The sequence below is a fragment of the Nematostella vectensis genome, chromosome 8, assembly GCF_932526225.1.
Source record: "Nematostella vectensis chromosome 8, jaNemVect1.1, whole genome shotgun sequence".
Lineage (NCBI taxonomy): Eukaryota > Metazoa > Cnidaria > Anthozoa > Actiniaria > Edwardsiidae > Nematostella > Nematostella vectensis.
In genome coordinates, this window is record NC_064041.1 from 10,394,156 (window position 1) to 10,413,138 (window position 18,983).

The window sequence follows — 18,983 nt, forward strand, 5'->3', positions numbered from 1 at the left end:
TGGTAAAATTAGATAATAACTCAATTTGAAAATGAAACAGATGTTTGAATAAATAAACGAAATTTTTCCCCCTGAAATTATAATTAAGTGCGAATCATGTTTGTGCAAAAAGCAAGAAACCACTAACGAGTCGTCGCTTATTTCGTCCGGCTTGACACTGAAAGTAACAGATTTACCATCTTTTTTCCCTCTGCTGCAAACAATGAACGCGAAATACTGATCAGAAATACATCCTAGAAAGGATTCAATATAAAAAGTTAAAAGCCAAATGGCAAAACATTAAGAAAGGGTGCTCAAAAGTCAAAATTTGTGCATCATTATAACCAACACACCAGCTTTCGTATGATTGCCGTGCACATACACCTAGATTCTGTGTATCGTAACCCGCAGTGCATCATGGGCATCAAGTAAATAAGCAAAAAAGCGAAATAAAATACAAATCTGGGTTTGAAAAGCTGCGGAATTTCTGTTTATGTTCTTATGAAAACTCACTTAGCTTTCAGAAACAAGGATTCGGCCGTTTATTCGCTACCCATGAACCACCGCGGGTTACGACACATGGATCCTCCAGAACAAACTCTTGAGTATTTCTACTGGATAAATTCCAAAAATCCCTTTTTTTATGTAGGGGGTAGTTAACTAGGTAACCGGAAACCGTCGCATGCTACATGAATCCTAAGACGGCCAGGCTTTTTTCAAATAACTCTCTAGTTAGTCAGGAAAATGTTGACTTTTATACTTTATATTTGAACATAAAGTATACTTACTATTCCTCATCCAATGCAAAATTCAATCCCCCTCATTCGAAAACGACTTTTTAACCAAAATATATATGAAAAAATATGCACTGGCAATCATAACAAAAAGAGGTGCTAATTCTGACTGACTCGTTCTCGTCGCCATTTTGTAGACACTGAAGCTCCTCGGGGATAGATCTACACGAAAGATCACGTGACTGGTTAGTATAACGTTAGCAGGATATCACGTAATTGGTTATTGTGGGGTTAAAAAGATATGACGTGACTGGTTAGGATGATGTTAGCATAACAAATAATATCACGTGACTGGTTAGGATGACGTTAGCACATTAAATGATCTCACGTGACCGGTTAGGATTATTAAAGAAAGGTCTGATGGTACACCCTTTTTACCTAATTGTCAAGAAAAAAACTTGTAAATGGTAAAAACGCACAATAATCTACCTGGCCAATCCTATATCATTTCGAATCGTAAGAATCTCTACACCCCACACATTAGCATATGGATTTTGGCTAATTTTGACGACGAATTTCGCAATATTTTTTCGTCATAACACTAATATTAAATTTCTCTCCGTGGATCATTTCGATTTGCACGAGATTTTAACTGGTGAGGCAGACGTCCGCCAAACAATGGCGAATTTACTAATAGCTAATTATCATAGTTACTTTTTGGGGGTGAGGGGTGGGGGGTGGGGTAGTGTCTATGCCATGTTTAAGACCCTCGAGCATTTCGTAGTATTTTTCTAATAATTCTCAAATGGCCACTGTAGATAGCATAAACTCCTCCTAGACTATAACTCCTTTTTTTGCCTGCTTACGTCAAATGTTAACTTAGGCAAACGTAATTAGTATAATGATTTATCGACCTTCAAATCGCTATAACACACAATTACAGTATATAGAAACTAAAAGAAAATTATATTCTTTTAAGAAAGACGCTATCATAAATGTTATTTATCTGCGATAATACAAAAGCGCAGGGAAAACAGAACTAAGTAACCTTACACTGGCGGGAGAGAAAAATACAGAAAGGGAGGAGAAAAACAAAAGAGAGTGGTTGATGTTAGTACATTAAAAGACTACGATGGTAAATAGAATTGCGAGAGACCGGCTTTGCACCGGAAAAAGTTAAATTTCCACAAATGGGGAGACTAAAATGGTCAAAGATAAGATAAATGAACTAAGGCGCTAAGTTTGAAAATGCGGAAAATATATCCGTTCTACCACCGGCGGGGTTATTGTCTACCGGTTATTCCATAGACATTTAAAGGTTCGTGTTTTGTTTTTATTCTCTTCTCTCTGTTAATAAGCTACAAGCAATAATCGCGCATCTACTTAGTTCTTCATCGAAGTCGGTAACGCGGAAGTGAGTCACTTTAGGCAAAAACTAACCAGGTTACCTAGCAACAATAGCGACAGGACCGACCAAGTGACATAAGGTTGCCAAGAGTTGGTCTAGATCATTGTGGTAGTGACATCGCTTAAACTATTTATGGATTTGATAGTAATTTGTTCTTAAACAAAAGATGAAATAAATATAGAGCACATGAGGTACGCAACGACGACGTAAAGGTTTGGACTCTTTTGAGAATTATGATGAAAAGTCAACAAAAAAAACTGCCTTCTTTGAAAGGAAAGGTTAAGCTTGCTTAGTTTTATAGAATTAAGACTAACGCTCGCTTATCATAAAACCTTGACATACAAGACATCATGCCTTGTATCTCCGATAAACCTTGAATAATATATAATATAGTTAAATTAAATATTGTGTTTGCATTGTATTTAATATCTGATTGGAAGCTTAGACAGAGGTGTCAATGGTATAAGAACTCCCTTCTCGTGTTAAAACATTACCATCAAAAGCAGGTGAATTCATTAAGCTTGGGGTATCCTCCTCTGCTTCATTTCTAGTGACCTACGGCGAAGTAAAATCAATAGGCTGTTGAATATCTCCGGTTGTGTATAAACATTTTCACTGAGAGGAAAGTTGTTTTATCGGCTCTGCAGAGATTCGAGTAGTAAGGATTATTTGTTGATGCAGAAATAGCGTTAGCTTTTGTTGTCTAATCCTTTGAGGCAAGTGTCATTTCCTAGACGAAGACCTGGACATAGGATGATCTATTTCCTTGTTTCCCCTTTTCCCGGAAAAAGGGCAAGAGAAAGAGCGAAAAAAAGGCAGATGTCCCAAGCACATCAAAATGCATCAAGGCATTTCGCTTAAACCTCAGGCCTCTTAGCAGAGAAGCGACATGTTTATGAGTAAATGAAAGATTCTCTGGTTAACAAACCCACGAAGTTGATGAATTCTTATAATTTCACGCGAAAATAATAATTAAAACAGATACAATATACCTAGTGAGATACGACCTATAAGCAAATTTATAGCAGCGCATTTTAACTTGAATAAAATAATATTCAATCCGCATGATTTTGCAGGGAAGTGCAGCAAAGTGGTCGTTAAGACGTATTTCAATTTCTCAACGAACTTAACAAAGAACTCTACCTTGGATGTGAGGCGAGCTGTGGTGGTAATGGCGGGAATAATCGTGGAACACCGTACGCTGTTCTGCTGGTAGTCGACATTTCAAATCTTGGTTTGTAAGCAGCGCGCCATGGATGTTTTATTTATGTAAATACGATGGCTGCTCACGTCTTCCACCGGTGTTTGACTCAAATTTTATATTAAATGTTAACCAATCACAAGCCCAGAATTGTGGTAAGTGCAGGTGCATGTGACGTCATCCAACAGGAATAGATTATCGAACAATTTGGAATAAAGAACAACCGACCTAGAATCCACAAAAAAGATAACCTTTTTTATCGAAATATGTCAACAGCATTTGAAAAAATATCACATAATTTTGTAATCAAAATTTATTGATATTTGCAGTGTGATACAGCCATTATGCAAAATATGATATTTTTTTATTTTTTCCCCCCAAATACTCAGAAACATATTTTACTGAAAAGCTGTAATTTTCTAAGTGTGGTTGTGTTGTTTTTTACTCGCGAACGAGAACGATAACACATCCGGTTTTGAAGGACGAGGAAATCGGCGTCAAAAGTTCATATTTGTCTAGACAACAGCAATGTCTTTTTTGCTTTAAATCCTCATTTAAAAATCCTAAATTCGAGTCTATCAATATAGCTTCAAAGGAAGACATTGCTTCGGGCGACAACACGCACGAATGGAAATAATGCGAAAAGATAAAAAGCCTCAATTTTCGCCGATTGCTTGGGTTAATCCGTGATTGGTCGCCCGATTAAATGAAAAAGAGTTGATTGCCTTGTTTGGTCGATTGATTTGAGTGTAAGGTCGAGTTCTTGGATTTGTCTTATCCAATGCGGGTAAGGTTATCAAGCAATAAATTGTAGCCTGTCATTAAGGTAATTCTCACACGTGTGGAAGCATCGAACGCCACGCATGTAGACAGTGATGCTTTAGCAACCCTCTATCCTCGTTCGTATCGAGGGCAGGCCCGTACCCAGGATGTTTCTTGTGGGGGGAGGTGGGGGTGGGGGTGCGAAATCCGAAAAAGTGGACCTTATTTTCCGGGGGAAGGGGGGGGGGGGAGTTCTCTGATAAAAATCCAACCACCTCCGAAAAAACGAAAAAGGATTTTTTAATGCCTTTTCAGTATCTCCAAGAGACGTTTAATGTCGGATTTGGCTACATACCAGAGTGATCTAGCTTATGATTTATAGTTTATTCTACAAAATACAAATAGCATGTCTATTGAGAACCAAAAGTGGACTTTCGGTCGTTGTGGGGTCCCTGTGTACGGGCCTGCAGGGAGAGATTGGGCAGAGGGTGGCACGATTTAGCAGTGATTTTTCCCTGGAGGGTCACAGCTACAAGTCCAAAATAAACTGGAGTTCTCCTGAGCTGTTTAAGTAATGGAATAGAGACAAAATTCCATATCAAACAAAACCAACGTCTAAATTGTGTAAGTGGACTCGGTCGAGCACGTGTGAATTCCTGTGGTAATAAAAACGAGAATTTTTTGGGCCTATTTAAAATGGCTACTATGAAAAACAAGTAAATAAGATCCCCGGCAAGTGTATGTAAAATTTCTCCATTAAGCGGCCAATATGCAAGAAAATAGTCTGACTTCCAAATATGGATGTAATCTCTTTATAAGGCATATACCTGGCGTAATAACGAATGTCAACTTTTAAAACAAACATGTGTGATAGATATTTTCACTTGATATATTAACCAATTTATTTTCAGTGAATCATATTCACTTAAAATGTTTGCAATTACTCTCTTCATTTCACATTCCACCTTTATCAGAATTCCACATAAACCATTGCAATTTCGTTTTTATACTATTTTCCTTAATAGTTTTTTTTTATCATTTGTATTGGTGTAAAAACTGGCAGTGCAATATGGGTAGGTTGAGAAACATGAAGCCGGCCATTTGTTTTTCGCGGTGTTTTGCCTAAAACGCCTTTAGGGTCCCCAAATGGTCTTTGGCGAGCACTTGCGAGCACCCCGTTTTTTATTTGAGACCGAGCATTTTTAGTATTTGAATAAATCGAGCAGCGAGCATATTGAAAAATACAATGCGAGCACGGTGGAAAAAAACATGCGCGAGCATGCTGCATTAGCCGAAAACTGCGAGCACATCAAAATTTCGGAGAACCATTCGGGGGCTCTGCCTTTCCATGCCTCCCGCGACACATTGTATCTGTGCTTTATTGTAAGAATAGTACTCACTATTCCTCATTATGAGATTTTCTTTATTTTTTCCTTCTACTTCTTTCCAATGTCTAATAAAAATAATAACAATGGTGTGGATGACTAGAGTCCTTTAAATATGAATACAACAAATATTTGCACTCAACAACACGGACATTTTAATTTAGAATAAACATGCTCTTTTTAGTCTGAATAATCCACTAGAACACAGATAATAACTTTACTATTCATCGGTTAATATGAAATATGATTAATGCCATATGTTATATGGAAATTTTTTTGTGTACTTGTTACGACAAAACACAATTCCTAAAGCGTATTCCTGTCTTCTTTTAGCATAAATATGCAGTTTATCTGGAAACATTCGCCCGGGATTTGAATTATTTAAAATTCAACTGACTATAAAAACGAAATGTATTTTTTGCTCACTCTTCTAATAACATGTTTTAAAAATAAATTCCAGTCAACAACAAGACAATAAAAAATAACAAATGATAGAGTTACAAATAATTGTTCCCGCTTAGGAACTGAAAAATTCCAAAGATTAGTAATGCTATAATTTATTATTTTCTCTGCAACGAATAATGACAAATCGAACTTGCTTTACGGAATTTTCACAGTCATTCCTTTTTATTATGAAAACATAAACCTTTAACCAAGATCATCACAATTTGCGCGAGTATACGATACCACACCTGAAAGACTTATTGATTGGGTCAAATGAAGACGTTTAAGAGCATCATAAAAAGAAAAATGAATTTCCGTCTAAATTTACAAAAAAAAATTAAATGAATAAACTGCACATAAACATAGTGTGGGTATTGGCTTATTTGCTATGATGCTTATTTTCTTGTCATTTTTCTGTTCAAATTTGCTCGTACGACACCTTTAAAGGCCAAGGAACAAAAGTGAACGCAAAATCCTTATTATTTGCATATTGAAAGAAGCGTTTTTGCTCCCAGTTTGTTGCAATTCATGATTTAAAATGGCACAGATAAATACCTGGGTGAATTCTGCATTGCTTCCAAGCTTCTGTCTAAGCACTTCTTTATAATCAGTTCAACTTTTGCCAAACCCAAGACTATCTGTTGTTTTGTATAGGAGATAATCTTGAATTTGAAAGTAGTAATTTTGGAAGATCGTTAATTAGTTACGGATTGTTTGAGTGCGAATACTTGCAGGTGGTCCCCAGGGCAAATGTCCCCCACATAACAACAACAACAATAGAAGAACAGAGTCAAATTCGCAAGGCTAGAGTTGCATGGACATTCTCTGAGTAAATAATCTTACAGCTAGTACACTCAATTTTAAATATCAACGTCCAATTTTCAGTTGAGACAGAGCCCTTCCTAATGTTCTTACGGATGTATTTAAAATACATGCCATGATTTATACATATATAATACTCAAAACAGAATGAAAATGAGTGATAATACTTCAAGGTCAGTTTACATTTTAGAGCACATCACTCTGATAAAGCTTATCTTGCTGCCGTCTGAGCCTCCCCGGTATGTTCGTAGAATGTGTAGTTCCAGAAAATTTCCATCCATGGAGGGGATTGGAAATCCCGGGTAGGTGGGGGGCTCAAACGCCCTGGAATTTCCAGAGGGGAGGGGGGTAAAATGACCTTTTTCCTTAACAATTACTGTATTTATTTTTTCCAGGGGGCTGAAAATTCCAGAGGGGTGGGGGGTCATACCTCCGACCTCCTACATGGGGGGTGTCTTGTCCGTACTCGTGTTCGTGTTTACACTCGTGTCCGTACTCATGTTCGTGTCCGTTTTCACACTCGTGTCAGTACTCGTGTTTGTGTTTACACTCGTGTCCGTACTCATGTTCGTGTCCGTTTTCACACTCGTGTCCGTGTTTACACTCGTGTCCGTACACGTGTCCGTGTTCACACTCGTGTCCGTACTCATGTTCGCGTTCACACTCGTGTCCGTACTCGAAAACGAGAAGACCAACAAAAAGATGAGTCGCCAAAAAAATTCCAAGCAACAAATCATTCTCCATCAATAGCAAGAACAAGAATAGAATAGAAAGAACAACTCTGAAATACTTAATCTGAAAAAAACTTCTTTAATTTCTAAATCTAATACTAACTATACTTTCAAGTAGAATTTGTATCTGGTAAACAAAACTTGTGCAACGCTGCAGCGCACGCTGCTGTGACCACCTTCGGGGGAGTAAGGAACCGCCTATCTGATGACCATTAACTTTATATTAGCCAACAAAGATGACAAAAGGAATACACCACTGCAAATGATAAAAGCACGGAGAAATGCTCCTAGAAATACGTGCCATTCAAAACTGTTATTCTCGCATGCTGATTGGCTAACGTTTTTCAAACGACGCGCCCTCGCGTCGTTTGAAAAACGTTAGCCAATCTGATTCTGATGGCCACGGTAGCGCGCGTCGTATTATCGTAGGAGAGTGTCTTAATTTGAATAATCTCCTTTAGATATATATCTTATTTTCCTTTATTTACCTTTTCACTAGAGTGAATAAATATTATTGCTGTTTGTAGTACTGCCTATTTTATTATACGCTAATTGCCGATGAGAAACCCCTTTTCTGGATTAGAAAACACTCAGCAGCCTAAAAGAAACACTTGTCTTAAAACAACCCAGTGGGCAAGTTTTAACATTCCTCGTGACTCGTTAAGTCTATTACATTAAAAAATATTGTCTGAAGAGCTGTATTATCGTAAATTTCCCCATTCAGTTTTCATGACTTTAATTGGACTTTACTAAAAAGCCACAAAGGCTAAGAGCACGGAGATATCAAGAGACCGCAAGTAAATAGGCGGGGCTGTACCAAATGAACATTCTTACTACTTCAAACGAGAACATTTTAGGGGTTTCATTTTAAGGCATTAGATTGATCTAAAGGTTCTTTCTCTTGGTGATAAAGGCATTTTATTACATTTCTTAAAAAAAAAACAGCTTAAATGTGGTCACTAGCCTTGGATGAAAGTGTTCATGATAAAAATTTAATCATTTAATCATCCAAAAATGCAAAATTTTGGGGCAATTTTTACCACGGGACATTTTCGACTCATTCTACGCTTTAACACAATTTCCCTCTTTGCCGACATGTCGCGTTCTGTAATACACACTGTCTGGGGATATATGGAAGGAAGGATTGTCTTCACCCCTTCACTACAACTTCTGTCCCTCAAAAATTCAAAAAATTTATCCAGACAGTTTTAAATTTCTGTAAGTCATCAGGAAAATAAAATTAAGTATACACATTTTTTTATAGCTTTTGATAAAAGGCAGCTGAAAACGAACAAAACATTTTTGTGCATAATTCATTTTTGAACTAGATGTAGACTATATCAATTTTCGCTTTATATCCCATTGTCCCTTAGCAAATAAACGCTCGCTATAGTTGTAATTGCTGACATAAACGTGTTTCATCGATTCAGGCGCCACACTTGCATGCGATATTGTTAGGACAAAAAAGTTCGCAACTAAAATAGATAAATAATAAAAACAAGGACAAAATCATGTACGTAATACATTGGGCTCGGGCTAAATTATGCTATCTGCTTTAAGATACATCTAAGCCCAAATGTTACCTATTCTAATAACCTCCGCGCACTAAAAGAGCGATACTTTTTTTTATTCTCCGAATCGCTTAAAAAGGTTTCCTTACTAAACTTTACAATATCCGTAACAAGGAAATTCTCCACGGGAACGTAAACAAACTGTTAACCGCAAAGAGTCTCTTCTTCAGAGGCGAAGTGCGATGTATGGTCATTCCATGCCGTGCAAAACAGATAATTGCAAAATTACTAAGGCAGGGAAATGGATGACCTAATCCAATACAAGAGGTTAAAAGGTAATGCATATCGGGTTTATCCCCCACCTATGAAATAGTCCACCGGCAAGTGAGTATTTTGGTTAATGTATGAAATTTTAGGTTCCAAATAAGTTGATGTCATGTTTTCCTTTGACTCAAAAGCATATCAAATAGTAAAAAATCTAAAAGTTAATTCATGCATTTACCGGTCCCCGGTGGATAGAAGATCTCGGAATATTGACCTCCTCGGAGCGTCCACGTTGTAACCTTCAGCTTGTTCCATTGCTACAGACGATCACAAATAAACACACAACCTCGCGAAGCCTTGCCAATTACGCATGCGCAGTAAAGGCCACCTGCTATATCATATGCAAATATACGAGATTCCCAAATATTATCGATTTTACTTAAACACCATAAAGCTCAAAATAAATTGATAATATTTGATATTAAAATAGTATAAAAGTGCATCACTTTCAGAACAACAAACCAAACCTTTTTGGGGTTTTTAAGATGTTGCCTTTATTAAAGGTCAAAACATGTAAGTTTTATTTCTATGTAAACCACACAGATAGACCACAAAGCAATTAAATCTTTCTTTGCCTTTTTAACTCCAGAAAGTTCAATTCATTATGTCTTTTTTGAATATTTTAAACATCTTGCCTTATATGACAATATGACAAAACTGTCAAATTCTGATCGGTCGCTCAAAAACAACTAAACAACTGTCGCTCTAAAAAAGAAGCATTGACGAAAAAGTATTAAGTACACCGCTAAGATCTTATTACTTCACAAAAATAATTAAAATGATAACTCACACGTATTTCAAAATTGCGAATCGATCTAGTTTATACATTATTGATATTATTTTTAGATTCAAGTTTCCACGCGACAAGAGTCTAAGTAAACCATTTGTGAGTAGTGTTGTAATAATATATTCACATCCCTGTGAGACCTTTTCAAATTTATTCCTTTATTTATGGATGGTGATGAGTAATCATCCTTTCTTGTTACCTGTTTTGAGATAACTTTTATGCCGCTTTATTAATAAACTCTCTTTATCAGCAGTCGGGGTAGACCAGTCTATTTGGTAAAGCCGCAGTCATTCGGATTTAGGCTGTAATTAACCTAGTGGTTATAAACCTATCAATGTGTGGGTATTCGACATTTTTGCGATGTTTCAGTCAAATTCCCTACCCTTGGGCCAATTTTTGGAGCCATCTTGAGAAATATCTTTACCCCGCACGTCCGTACCCAGGGGGGGGGGGTCCAGGGGGTGCGAACGCATCCCCCTCTCCCACAACGACCAAAGGTCCACTTTCGGTTCTCAATAATAGACGTGCTATTATTTGTAGACAAAACTATTAAGCATAGATCACTCTTGTATGTAGCCAAATCCGACAATAAACGTCAGGTGGGAGATACTGCAAAGGCATGGTCAGATTTTTATCAGAGAACTCCCTGGATATATTAGGCCCACTTTTTCGGATTTCACCCCCTCCCCCCCCCCCCCCAAGAAAAATCCTGGGTACGGGCCTGCCCCGGGTTATATTATTGTGATCTAATATCCACTACCAAGTGCGTGCGGCAGGAGAAATATAGAGCTAGCATGAACTATATTACACGCGATTTCTTTTTATGGATGCGCTGAATAGTGCAAAACACTGAAACATCAAGTCTTCAATCATTATCATATCCGAGAATAAACAAATAAAGTTAAGAAGCAATGAAGCATCTGCAGTTTGCATCACTCTTAACGAAAACATGCCAGTCCGTGGGTCACATGAGAAGGCACTAGATCAAATGATCTAGTACACACTCTTCTTCATCCTCTTCCACGGGATAAACATGAACGTCAAAATCCCTACCTAGTTTAACTGTTCAAAACCCCACCCCTTGCCACGCCTCCTCCCTACCGGTTTAACATTGTTGGATGCATTAGAAATACAGTACTTGGTATGCCTGTGGTTTCACACAAAATATAGGCTCAAGCAGGCATGTTGTTTTGGCGCGAATGTTATGGGGTATTAAAAACAATTTATGAAATGCTGCTGTCTTGTGTGTTCTGTTGTTTATTTGCTTTTGGCCTCTCTTTAGTGTAAAACTACAGCCATTCCAAGTAATGTAACTTTTAACGCGAATAAATTGCTTTTTATATCAATGGCTTGTTTTGCAGATTTTGCTTAGAGTGATGAGTCCACGATCCGTACAGCGGTCCCTTCATCGTCAGCATGCGTGGGGAGTCGCAAGAAGTGTCCCAAGATGCGGTGCTGTCGCGCGCTGATCACGCGGTCACATGCTTGGCGGTAAATTGATAATGCGGGGCGGCCCTCGTCGCCCTCAAAGGCTTCCTCGACTGTCCTTTGAGCGGAAGACAAACCATAAGAAATATGAGCGGGGAAGCGGGGTGCGCAAGATGAAAAAACACACACAAAATACACAAAGACACACTCACACTATCCACACAGCATTATTATTCCCTATTAAACCTTCAAAAAAGGTAAAAGGCATTTTCACATCCATACATTCAATCGTGCTCATTTTCGTTGGTAATAATGTAGCCTGCTTAGCAAGCTTAGCAAGGGTTGGGAAATAAGAGACACGGAGACTGGGTTTGCGCGTGCTGGTGAGGGGGGAGGATAGGGGGGCTTTCTTTCCCTACATTCGCGCCATCCTTCTCTCCAGCTGCGAAAGGTCTATCCCTCATCATACCCAGCCCTTTGCGCTTGCAACGAAAGCTAATAATAATGCATTTAAAGCACTTTATGCCAGTTCGTTAAAAAAAGGTATACGTTTTTTCTCCGGCCTTGATGATAATAAGAACCACAGTGAGACCAAACCTTACCTGCGTGCTTCACGCTCCACCGCTGACTCCAGCTTCTGTCGAAACGCGGTCTCAAGCGCTTGTTCCTCGCAAAGGCGATAATCATCATCGTCAGGGAGGGGAGGGAAGGGGGTGAAACAAATGCGACGAATGGTGACTATCCCTGTGGTAAATATAGCTGCGCCAGCGAGCATGCCGCAGCCCAAGAGCTGTGATTGGCTGTACAATTTGGCCGCTTCAGCATCGTCTGTCGACTGAAGGGGATAACAGGATAGAATCAGGCGGAGATTCTACTCACTCGTGACTCTGGAGATTTGTACTGTTTTGCCTGACTAGAAATCTGCATTATTCTCCTCTTCACCCTACGCATTCTCGGGCACTAAATGAATATCTGTAAGCTTCCATTTTGTCATCCTGGCAAAATATAAAGTGGATGAAAGCATCCACTTCTATTATATGATCTTGGGAAGCCATTGCTGTACTGGCGGCAAAACCAACAAAATACATAACACTTACTGGTGAATCCTCGAAGCGTCTTCGGTCCTCGATACTTTGACAAGCGGTGTTTTGCGGTCCAATGCGCGCGCACACAAAGTAATCCCCACGAAACAAAACGCTGATAAGAAATACTGCAGGTGCGAGTAATGGTTGAAGAAGCCTTGGCAAAGATTTGAGGCAGAAGTTACAGCGCTGTTTAAAAGTGCGCATGCTCCGACGTGTTAGGACCGCATGCCAGTAGCTATCACTTGCCATGAAACCGAGGCTCAGGAGTAGAGCCGTCGGGGCTAGAATCATAGCGAGGCTGTAAATATGGAAGCTGTTGCAAGGACATCTAGAAAAAGAAATCGATTTCAAGACATTTTGGTATCTAAACATGGATAATAATTTTTTCTCATGCTAAACCAGTCGAATATACATTTGGCAATATTTTTTATGTGTGGATAAGCTTTTTAAAGTTTTGCATTTGTTTATCTTTTGGAAAAGTGCGTTACACGTAGTGTCTCATTCCAGGGTTTTGCCTTTGGTCTCTTGTTATTATCCTTGTCCTTTTCGAAATCCTAGATGCATTTTTTTACCATTACATAATATATAAGCTAACGAGCTCTCTCTGAAAGTAAATATGTCTTGGATTTTTTTCAATAAAAAATATATTCTCATTTGAGGGGGTAGCTTTTCTCTCTGGTGACTATACTTTCGGGCTAGACCCCAAAAATATAAATAAGGAGCGTCTTCCAAGACAGAGTATTTAAAGATAATTTATTTCCGATTACGAGCAATTCAGTTTTACCCATCTCATATACTATCAAGTAGGTAAATCAAATTTCGTTTTCCATTTTTTCCTTGCCGCTGTTTTTGCTATGAATTGCTGCTATGTTATTATAACCATTATATTTTTATATAATATTGTTCACATTCTAAAGCACTAGCCAAGAAAAAATATATCTGAAAATAATCTGCTCTAAATGAAATTTTATTTCCATATGATATAACAATAAACAAACTGTGATTGCAGATTATTGTAAATAGAACCGAAGACACCGGTGATTTTCTCATTTTCGTATAAAATTGTCAAACATTAAAAATCCAATTCGCTAACAATAAATATTTGCTTACCTGAACAAGAAGATCCTGTACATCTCTTGAGCGCCGTAAACAATCACCACAATGAGGATATTGTAATATGTCCCTAAAGAAAAATGAAATGCATGTTTATCCCACATGGCTCGCATCGCTTTGATTTGACTTCAACGAAAGACAACACTTGTGCTTCTTGCTGTGCAAAAAGACGGACAATACTTCTGAATTATAAATCACAGCTGGGCTAAGATTTCCGCATAATTTAAGTTAATAGGCGCTTGATAATGATGGGGAGGTTGTTTGAAGTAAATTAGAAAGTGGAAATTTATCATCAAATCTAAGCACGACCCCAGCTGTTTAGTAATGGCTGTTAGAGCGAAGGGTTTTGATTGGCTAATGGCTTTAGGAAAATGATTTGCGATTGGCTGAGGAGTGCAATAAAATGAGCGTAAAGAAAATATCCAAATCACAAAAACCACAGAAAAGAAAAACAAAAATCCGTTACCTTATGCATGAATTGTTTAGTTTATGGATAATGAGGTTTAAAGGGTCTCGTTTTGGAACTCTCCCTTTTAGTTTCACAGTGCGCAGGGCATGGTTTTTCCGATTTCAGAAAGATCAAATCCCAGCCAATTCCTTCTCTCCCTAAAACGCATGCCTTTTCAAATCTCCGAAACAAATGAGCTTTCTTTATTTGCGTGGCAATGGTCTGAAAAATGAGACAGGCAAATCAACGTCAATTGTAGCCCTTTGAGGTCATTTCCCTGAAATAAAACTTGTTGTAGAATTTCTTTCATAATTTGTCTATTTACTGTTTGGGATATAGAAGTGAAATTATGAAATAGAAAGAGGTGGTGCCCATGCAATATAACCACTCACTTCTGACACAATCTGGTTTATTTGCAAGTTTAAACTTAACGTTTTGATTGTTTATACCTAGAAGAAACATCGGAATTTGAAATTTTGTTACTGGCTTGACGATACTCTTGGAAAAACGCCAAATTGTGCGCCTAGTCAGTGTCAATTCAAGGCCTTTTGATGCCTCATTTATAGGCTTTTTATGACATTAGCTCAAAAACTTGTCGTTGAGAATTCTTTAAACTTTTTTACAAAAAGGAACAATGATAATCCTAAAAAAATAGTAAAATAACAAGCAGACAGGAGGCGGTGCCCTTGCTTCTATTCGCGCAATATTCTAAAAACTGACCTTTCTTTTTAACTTGTCGCTGAAATATGAGATTTTGCTTGCGCGCGCACGCTCGATGGCGCCATTTCGAATGAAAGGAGCGCTCATTGATGCGACCTGTCTAAAGGATCAAATGTTTTGATTTTAAAGTTCACACAAGTTCATACTTCCGTAACCGAGGTGGTACCGTCTCCTAAGAGATGGGAAAAAAGCGGTATATCAGCCATACTGGGGACTATCAGCCATAACGAGGTCTATCAGCAGCGCTGGATCTATCAGCCATAACGGGGTCTATCAGCAGCGCTGAATCTATCAGCCATAACGGGGTCTATCAGCAGCGCTTGGTCTATCAGCCATAACGGGGTCTATCAGCAGCACTGGGTCTATCAGCCATAACGGGGTCTATCAGCAGCGCTTGGTCTATCAGCCATAACGAGGTCTATCAGCGACGCAGGGTCTTTCATTCTTACAGGCGTCTATCAGCCTTACTGGGGACTATCAGCCATAATGGAGACTATGACAGCTCTGGGTATATCAGCCATAATGAGGACTATCAGCCATAATGGGGTCTATCAGCAGCGCTGGGTCTATCAGCCATTATGGGGTCTATCAGCAGCGCTGGGTCTCTCAGCCATAATTGGGTCTATCAGCAGCGCTGGGTCTCTCAGACATTATGAGGTCTATCAGCAGCGCTGGGTCTATCAGCCATAATGGGGTCTATCAGCCATATAGGGTCTATCAGCAGCGCTGGGTCTATCAGCCATAATGGGGTCCATCAGCCATATGGGGTCTATCAGCAGCGCTGGGTATATCAGCCATTATGGGGTCTATCAGCAGCGCTGGGTCTCTCAGCCATAATGGGGTCTATAAGCAGCGCTGGGTCTACCAGCCATAATGGGGTCTATCAGCAGCGCTGGGTCTATCAGCCTTATGGGGTCTATCAGCAGCGCTGGGTCTACCAGCCATAATGGGGTCTATAAGCAGCGCTGGGTCTACCAGCCATAATGGGGTCTATCAGCAGCGCTGGGTCTATCAGCCTTATGGGGTCTATCAGCAGCGCTGGGTCTACCAGCCATAATGGGGTCTATCAGAAGCGCTGGATCTATCAGCCATCATGGGGTCTATCAGCAGCGCTGGATCTATCAGCCATAACGGGGTCTATCAGAAGCGCTGGATCTATCAGCCATCATGGGGTCTATCAGCAGCGCTGGGTCTATAAGCCATAATGGGGTCTATCAGCCATATGGGGTCTATCAGCAGCGCTGGGTCTATAAGCTATAAAGGGGTTTATCAGCCATAATGAGGTCTATCAGCAGCGCTGGATCTATCAGCCATAACGGGGTCTATCAGCAGCGCTGAATCTATCAGCCATAACGGGGTCTATCAGCAGCGCTTGGTCTATCAGCCATAACGGGGTCTATCAGCAGCACTGGGTCTATCAGCCATAACGGGGTCTATCAGCAGCGCTTGGTCTATCAGCCATAACGAGGTCTATCAGCGACGCAGGGTCTTTCATTCTTACCGGCGTCTATCAGCCTTACTGGGGACTATCAGCCATAATGGAGACTATAACAGCTCTGGGTATATCAGCCATAATGAGGACTATCAGCCATAATGGGGTCTATCAGCAGCGCTGGGTCTCTCAGCCATTATGGGGTCTATCAGCAGCGCTGGGTCTCTCAGCCATAATTGGGTCTATCAGCAGCGCTGGGTCTCTCAGACATTATGAGGTCTATCAGCAGCGCTGGGTCTATCAGCCATAATGGGGTCTATCAGCCATATAGGGTCTATCAGCAGCGCTGGGTCTATCAGCCATAATGGGGTCCATCAGCCATATGGGGTCTATCAGCAGCGCTGGGTCTCTCAGCCATAATGGGGTCTATCAGCAGCGCTGGGTCTCTCAGCCATTATGGGGTCTATCAGCAGCGCTGGGTCTACCAGCCATAATGGGGTCTATCAGCAGCGCTAGGTCTCTCAGCCATTATGGGGTCTATCAGCAGCGCTGGGTCTCTCAGCCATCATGGGGTCTATCAGCAGCGCTGGGTCTATAAGCCATAATGGGGTCTATCAGCCATATGGGGTCTATCAGCAGCGCTGGGTCTATAAGCTATAAAGGGGTTTATCAGCCATAATGAGGTCTATCAGCAGCGCTGGATCTATCAGCCATAACGGGGTCTATCAGCAGCGCTGAATCTATCAGCCATAACGGGGTCTATCAGCAGCGCTTGGTCTATCAGCCATAACGGGGTCTATCAGCAGCACTGGGTCTATCAGCCATAACGGGGTCTATCAGCAGCGCTTGGTCTATCAGCCATAACGAGGTCTATCAGCGACGCAGGGTCTTTCATTCTTACCGGCGTCTATCAGCCTTACTGGGGACTATCAGCCATAATGGAGACTATAACAGCTCTGGGTATATCAGCCATAATGAGGACTATCAGCCATAATGGGGTCTATCAGCAGCGCTGGGTCTCTCAGCCATTATGGGGTCTATCAGCAGCGCTGGGTCTCTCAGCCATAATTGGGTCTATCAGCAGCGCTGGGTCTCTCAGACATTATGAGGTCTATCAGCAGCGCTGGGTCTATCAGCCATAATGGGGTCTATCAGCCATATAGGGTCTATCAGCAGCGCTGGGTCTATCAGCCATAATGGGGTCCATCAGCCATATGGGGTCTATCAGCAGCGCTGGGTCTCTCAGCCATAATGGGGTCTATCAGCAGCGCTGGGTCTCTCAGCCATTATGGGGTCTATCAGCAGCGCTGGGTCTACCAGCCATAATGGGGTCTATCAGCAGCGCTAGGTCTCTCAGCCATTATGGGGTCTATCAGCAGCGCTGGGTCTCTCAGCCATAATGGGGTCTATAAGCAGCGCTGGGTCTACCAGCCATAATGGGGTCTATCAGAAGCGCTGGGTCTATAAGCTATAAAGGGGTTTATCAGCCATAATGAGGTCTATCAGCAGCGCTGGATCTATTGCCATAACGGGGTCTATCAGCAGCGCTGAATCTATCAGCCATAACGGGGTCTATCAGCAGCGCTTGGTCTATCAGCCATAACGGGGTCTATCAGCAGCACTGGGTCTATCAGCCATAACGGGGTCTATCAGCAGCGCTTGGTCTATCAGCCATAACGAGGTCTATCAGCGACGCAGGGTCTTTCATTCTTACCGGCGTCTATCAGACTTACTGGGGACTATCAGCCATAATGGAGACTATCACAGCTCTGGGTATATCAGCCATAATGAGGACTATCAGCCATAATGGGGTCTATCAGCAGCGCTAGGTCTCTCAGCCATTATGGGGTCTATCAGCAGCGCTGGGTCTCTCAGCCATAATTGGGTCTATCAGCAGCGCTGGGTCTCTCAGACATTATGAGGTCTATCAGCAGCGCTGGGTCTATCAGCCATAATGGGGTCTATCAGCCATATAGGGTCTATCAGCAGCGCTGGGTCTATCAGCCATAATGGGGTCCATCAGCCATATGGGGTCTATCAGCAGCGCTGGGTCTCTCAGCCATAATGGGGTCTATCAGCAGCGCTGGGTCTCTCAGCCATAATGGGGTCTATAAGCAGCGCTGGGTCTACCAGCCATAATGGGGTCTATAAGCAGCGCTGGGTCTACCAGCCATAATGGGGTCTATCAGCAGCGCTGGGTCTATCAGCCTTATGGGGTCTATCAGCAGCGCTGGGTCTACCAGCCATAATGGGGTCTATCAGAAGCGCTGGATCTATCAGCCATCATGGGGTCTATCAGCAGCGCTGGGTCTACCAGCCATAATGGGGTCTATCAGAAGCGCTGGATCTATCAGCCATCATGGGGTCTATCAGCAGCGCTGGGTCTATAAGCCATAATGGGGTCTATCAGCCATACGGGGTCTATCAACAGCGCTGGGTCTATAAGCCATAATGAGGTCTATCAGCAGCGCTTGGTCTATCAGCCATTATGGGGTCTATCAGCAGCGCTGGGTCTCTCAGACATTATGAGGTCTATCAGCAGCGCTGGGTCTATCAGCCATAATGGGGTCTATCAGCCATATAGGGTCTATCAGCAGCGCTGGGTCTATCAGCCATAATGGGGTCCATCAGCCATATGGGGTCTATCAGAAGCGCTGGATCTATCAGCC

The 18,983-nt window shown here is 41.0% G+C and overlaps 1 protein-coding gene across 7 annotated transcripts in view; it reads right to left on the reverse strand.

The window, feature by feature from the left end:
* The window catches only part of LOC5503898 (potassium channel subfamily T member 1), a 30,010-nt gene extending 20,396 nt beyond the window's left edge, over nt 1-9,614 (reverse strand). Inside the window, exons 1-3 of one of the 7 annotated variants that reach the window (XM_032372148.2) lie at nt 9,480-9,597; nt 888-935; nt 128-193 (exon numbers count right to left, since the gene is read on the reverse strand). In XM_032372148.2, coding sequence (XP_032228039.1) covers nt 128-193; nt 888-935; nt 9,480-9,556 — 191 coding nt within the window. In that variant the 5' untranslated portion in view covers nt 9,557-9,597. Of the gene's footprint in view, nt 1-127; nt 194-887; nt 936-2,615; nt 2,641-3,264; nt 3,428-5,484; nt 5,504-6,468; nt 6,632-9,479 lie in introns of those variants that run through there. The other 6 variants (XM_048731285.1, XM_032372150.2, XM_032372151.2 and 3 more) reach the window with 6 other exon arrangements.
* Nucleotides 9,615-18,983: the final 9,369 nt, after the last annotated feature.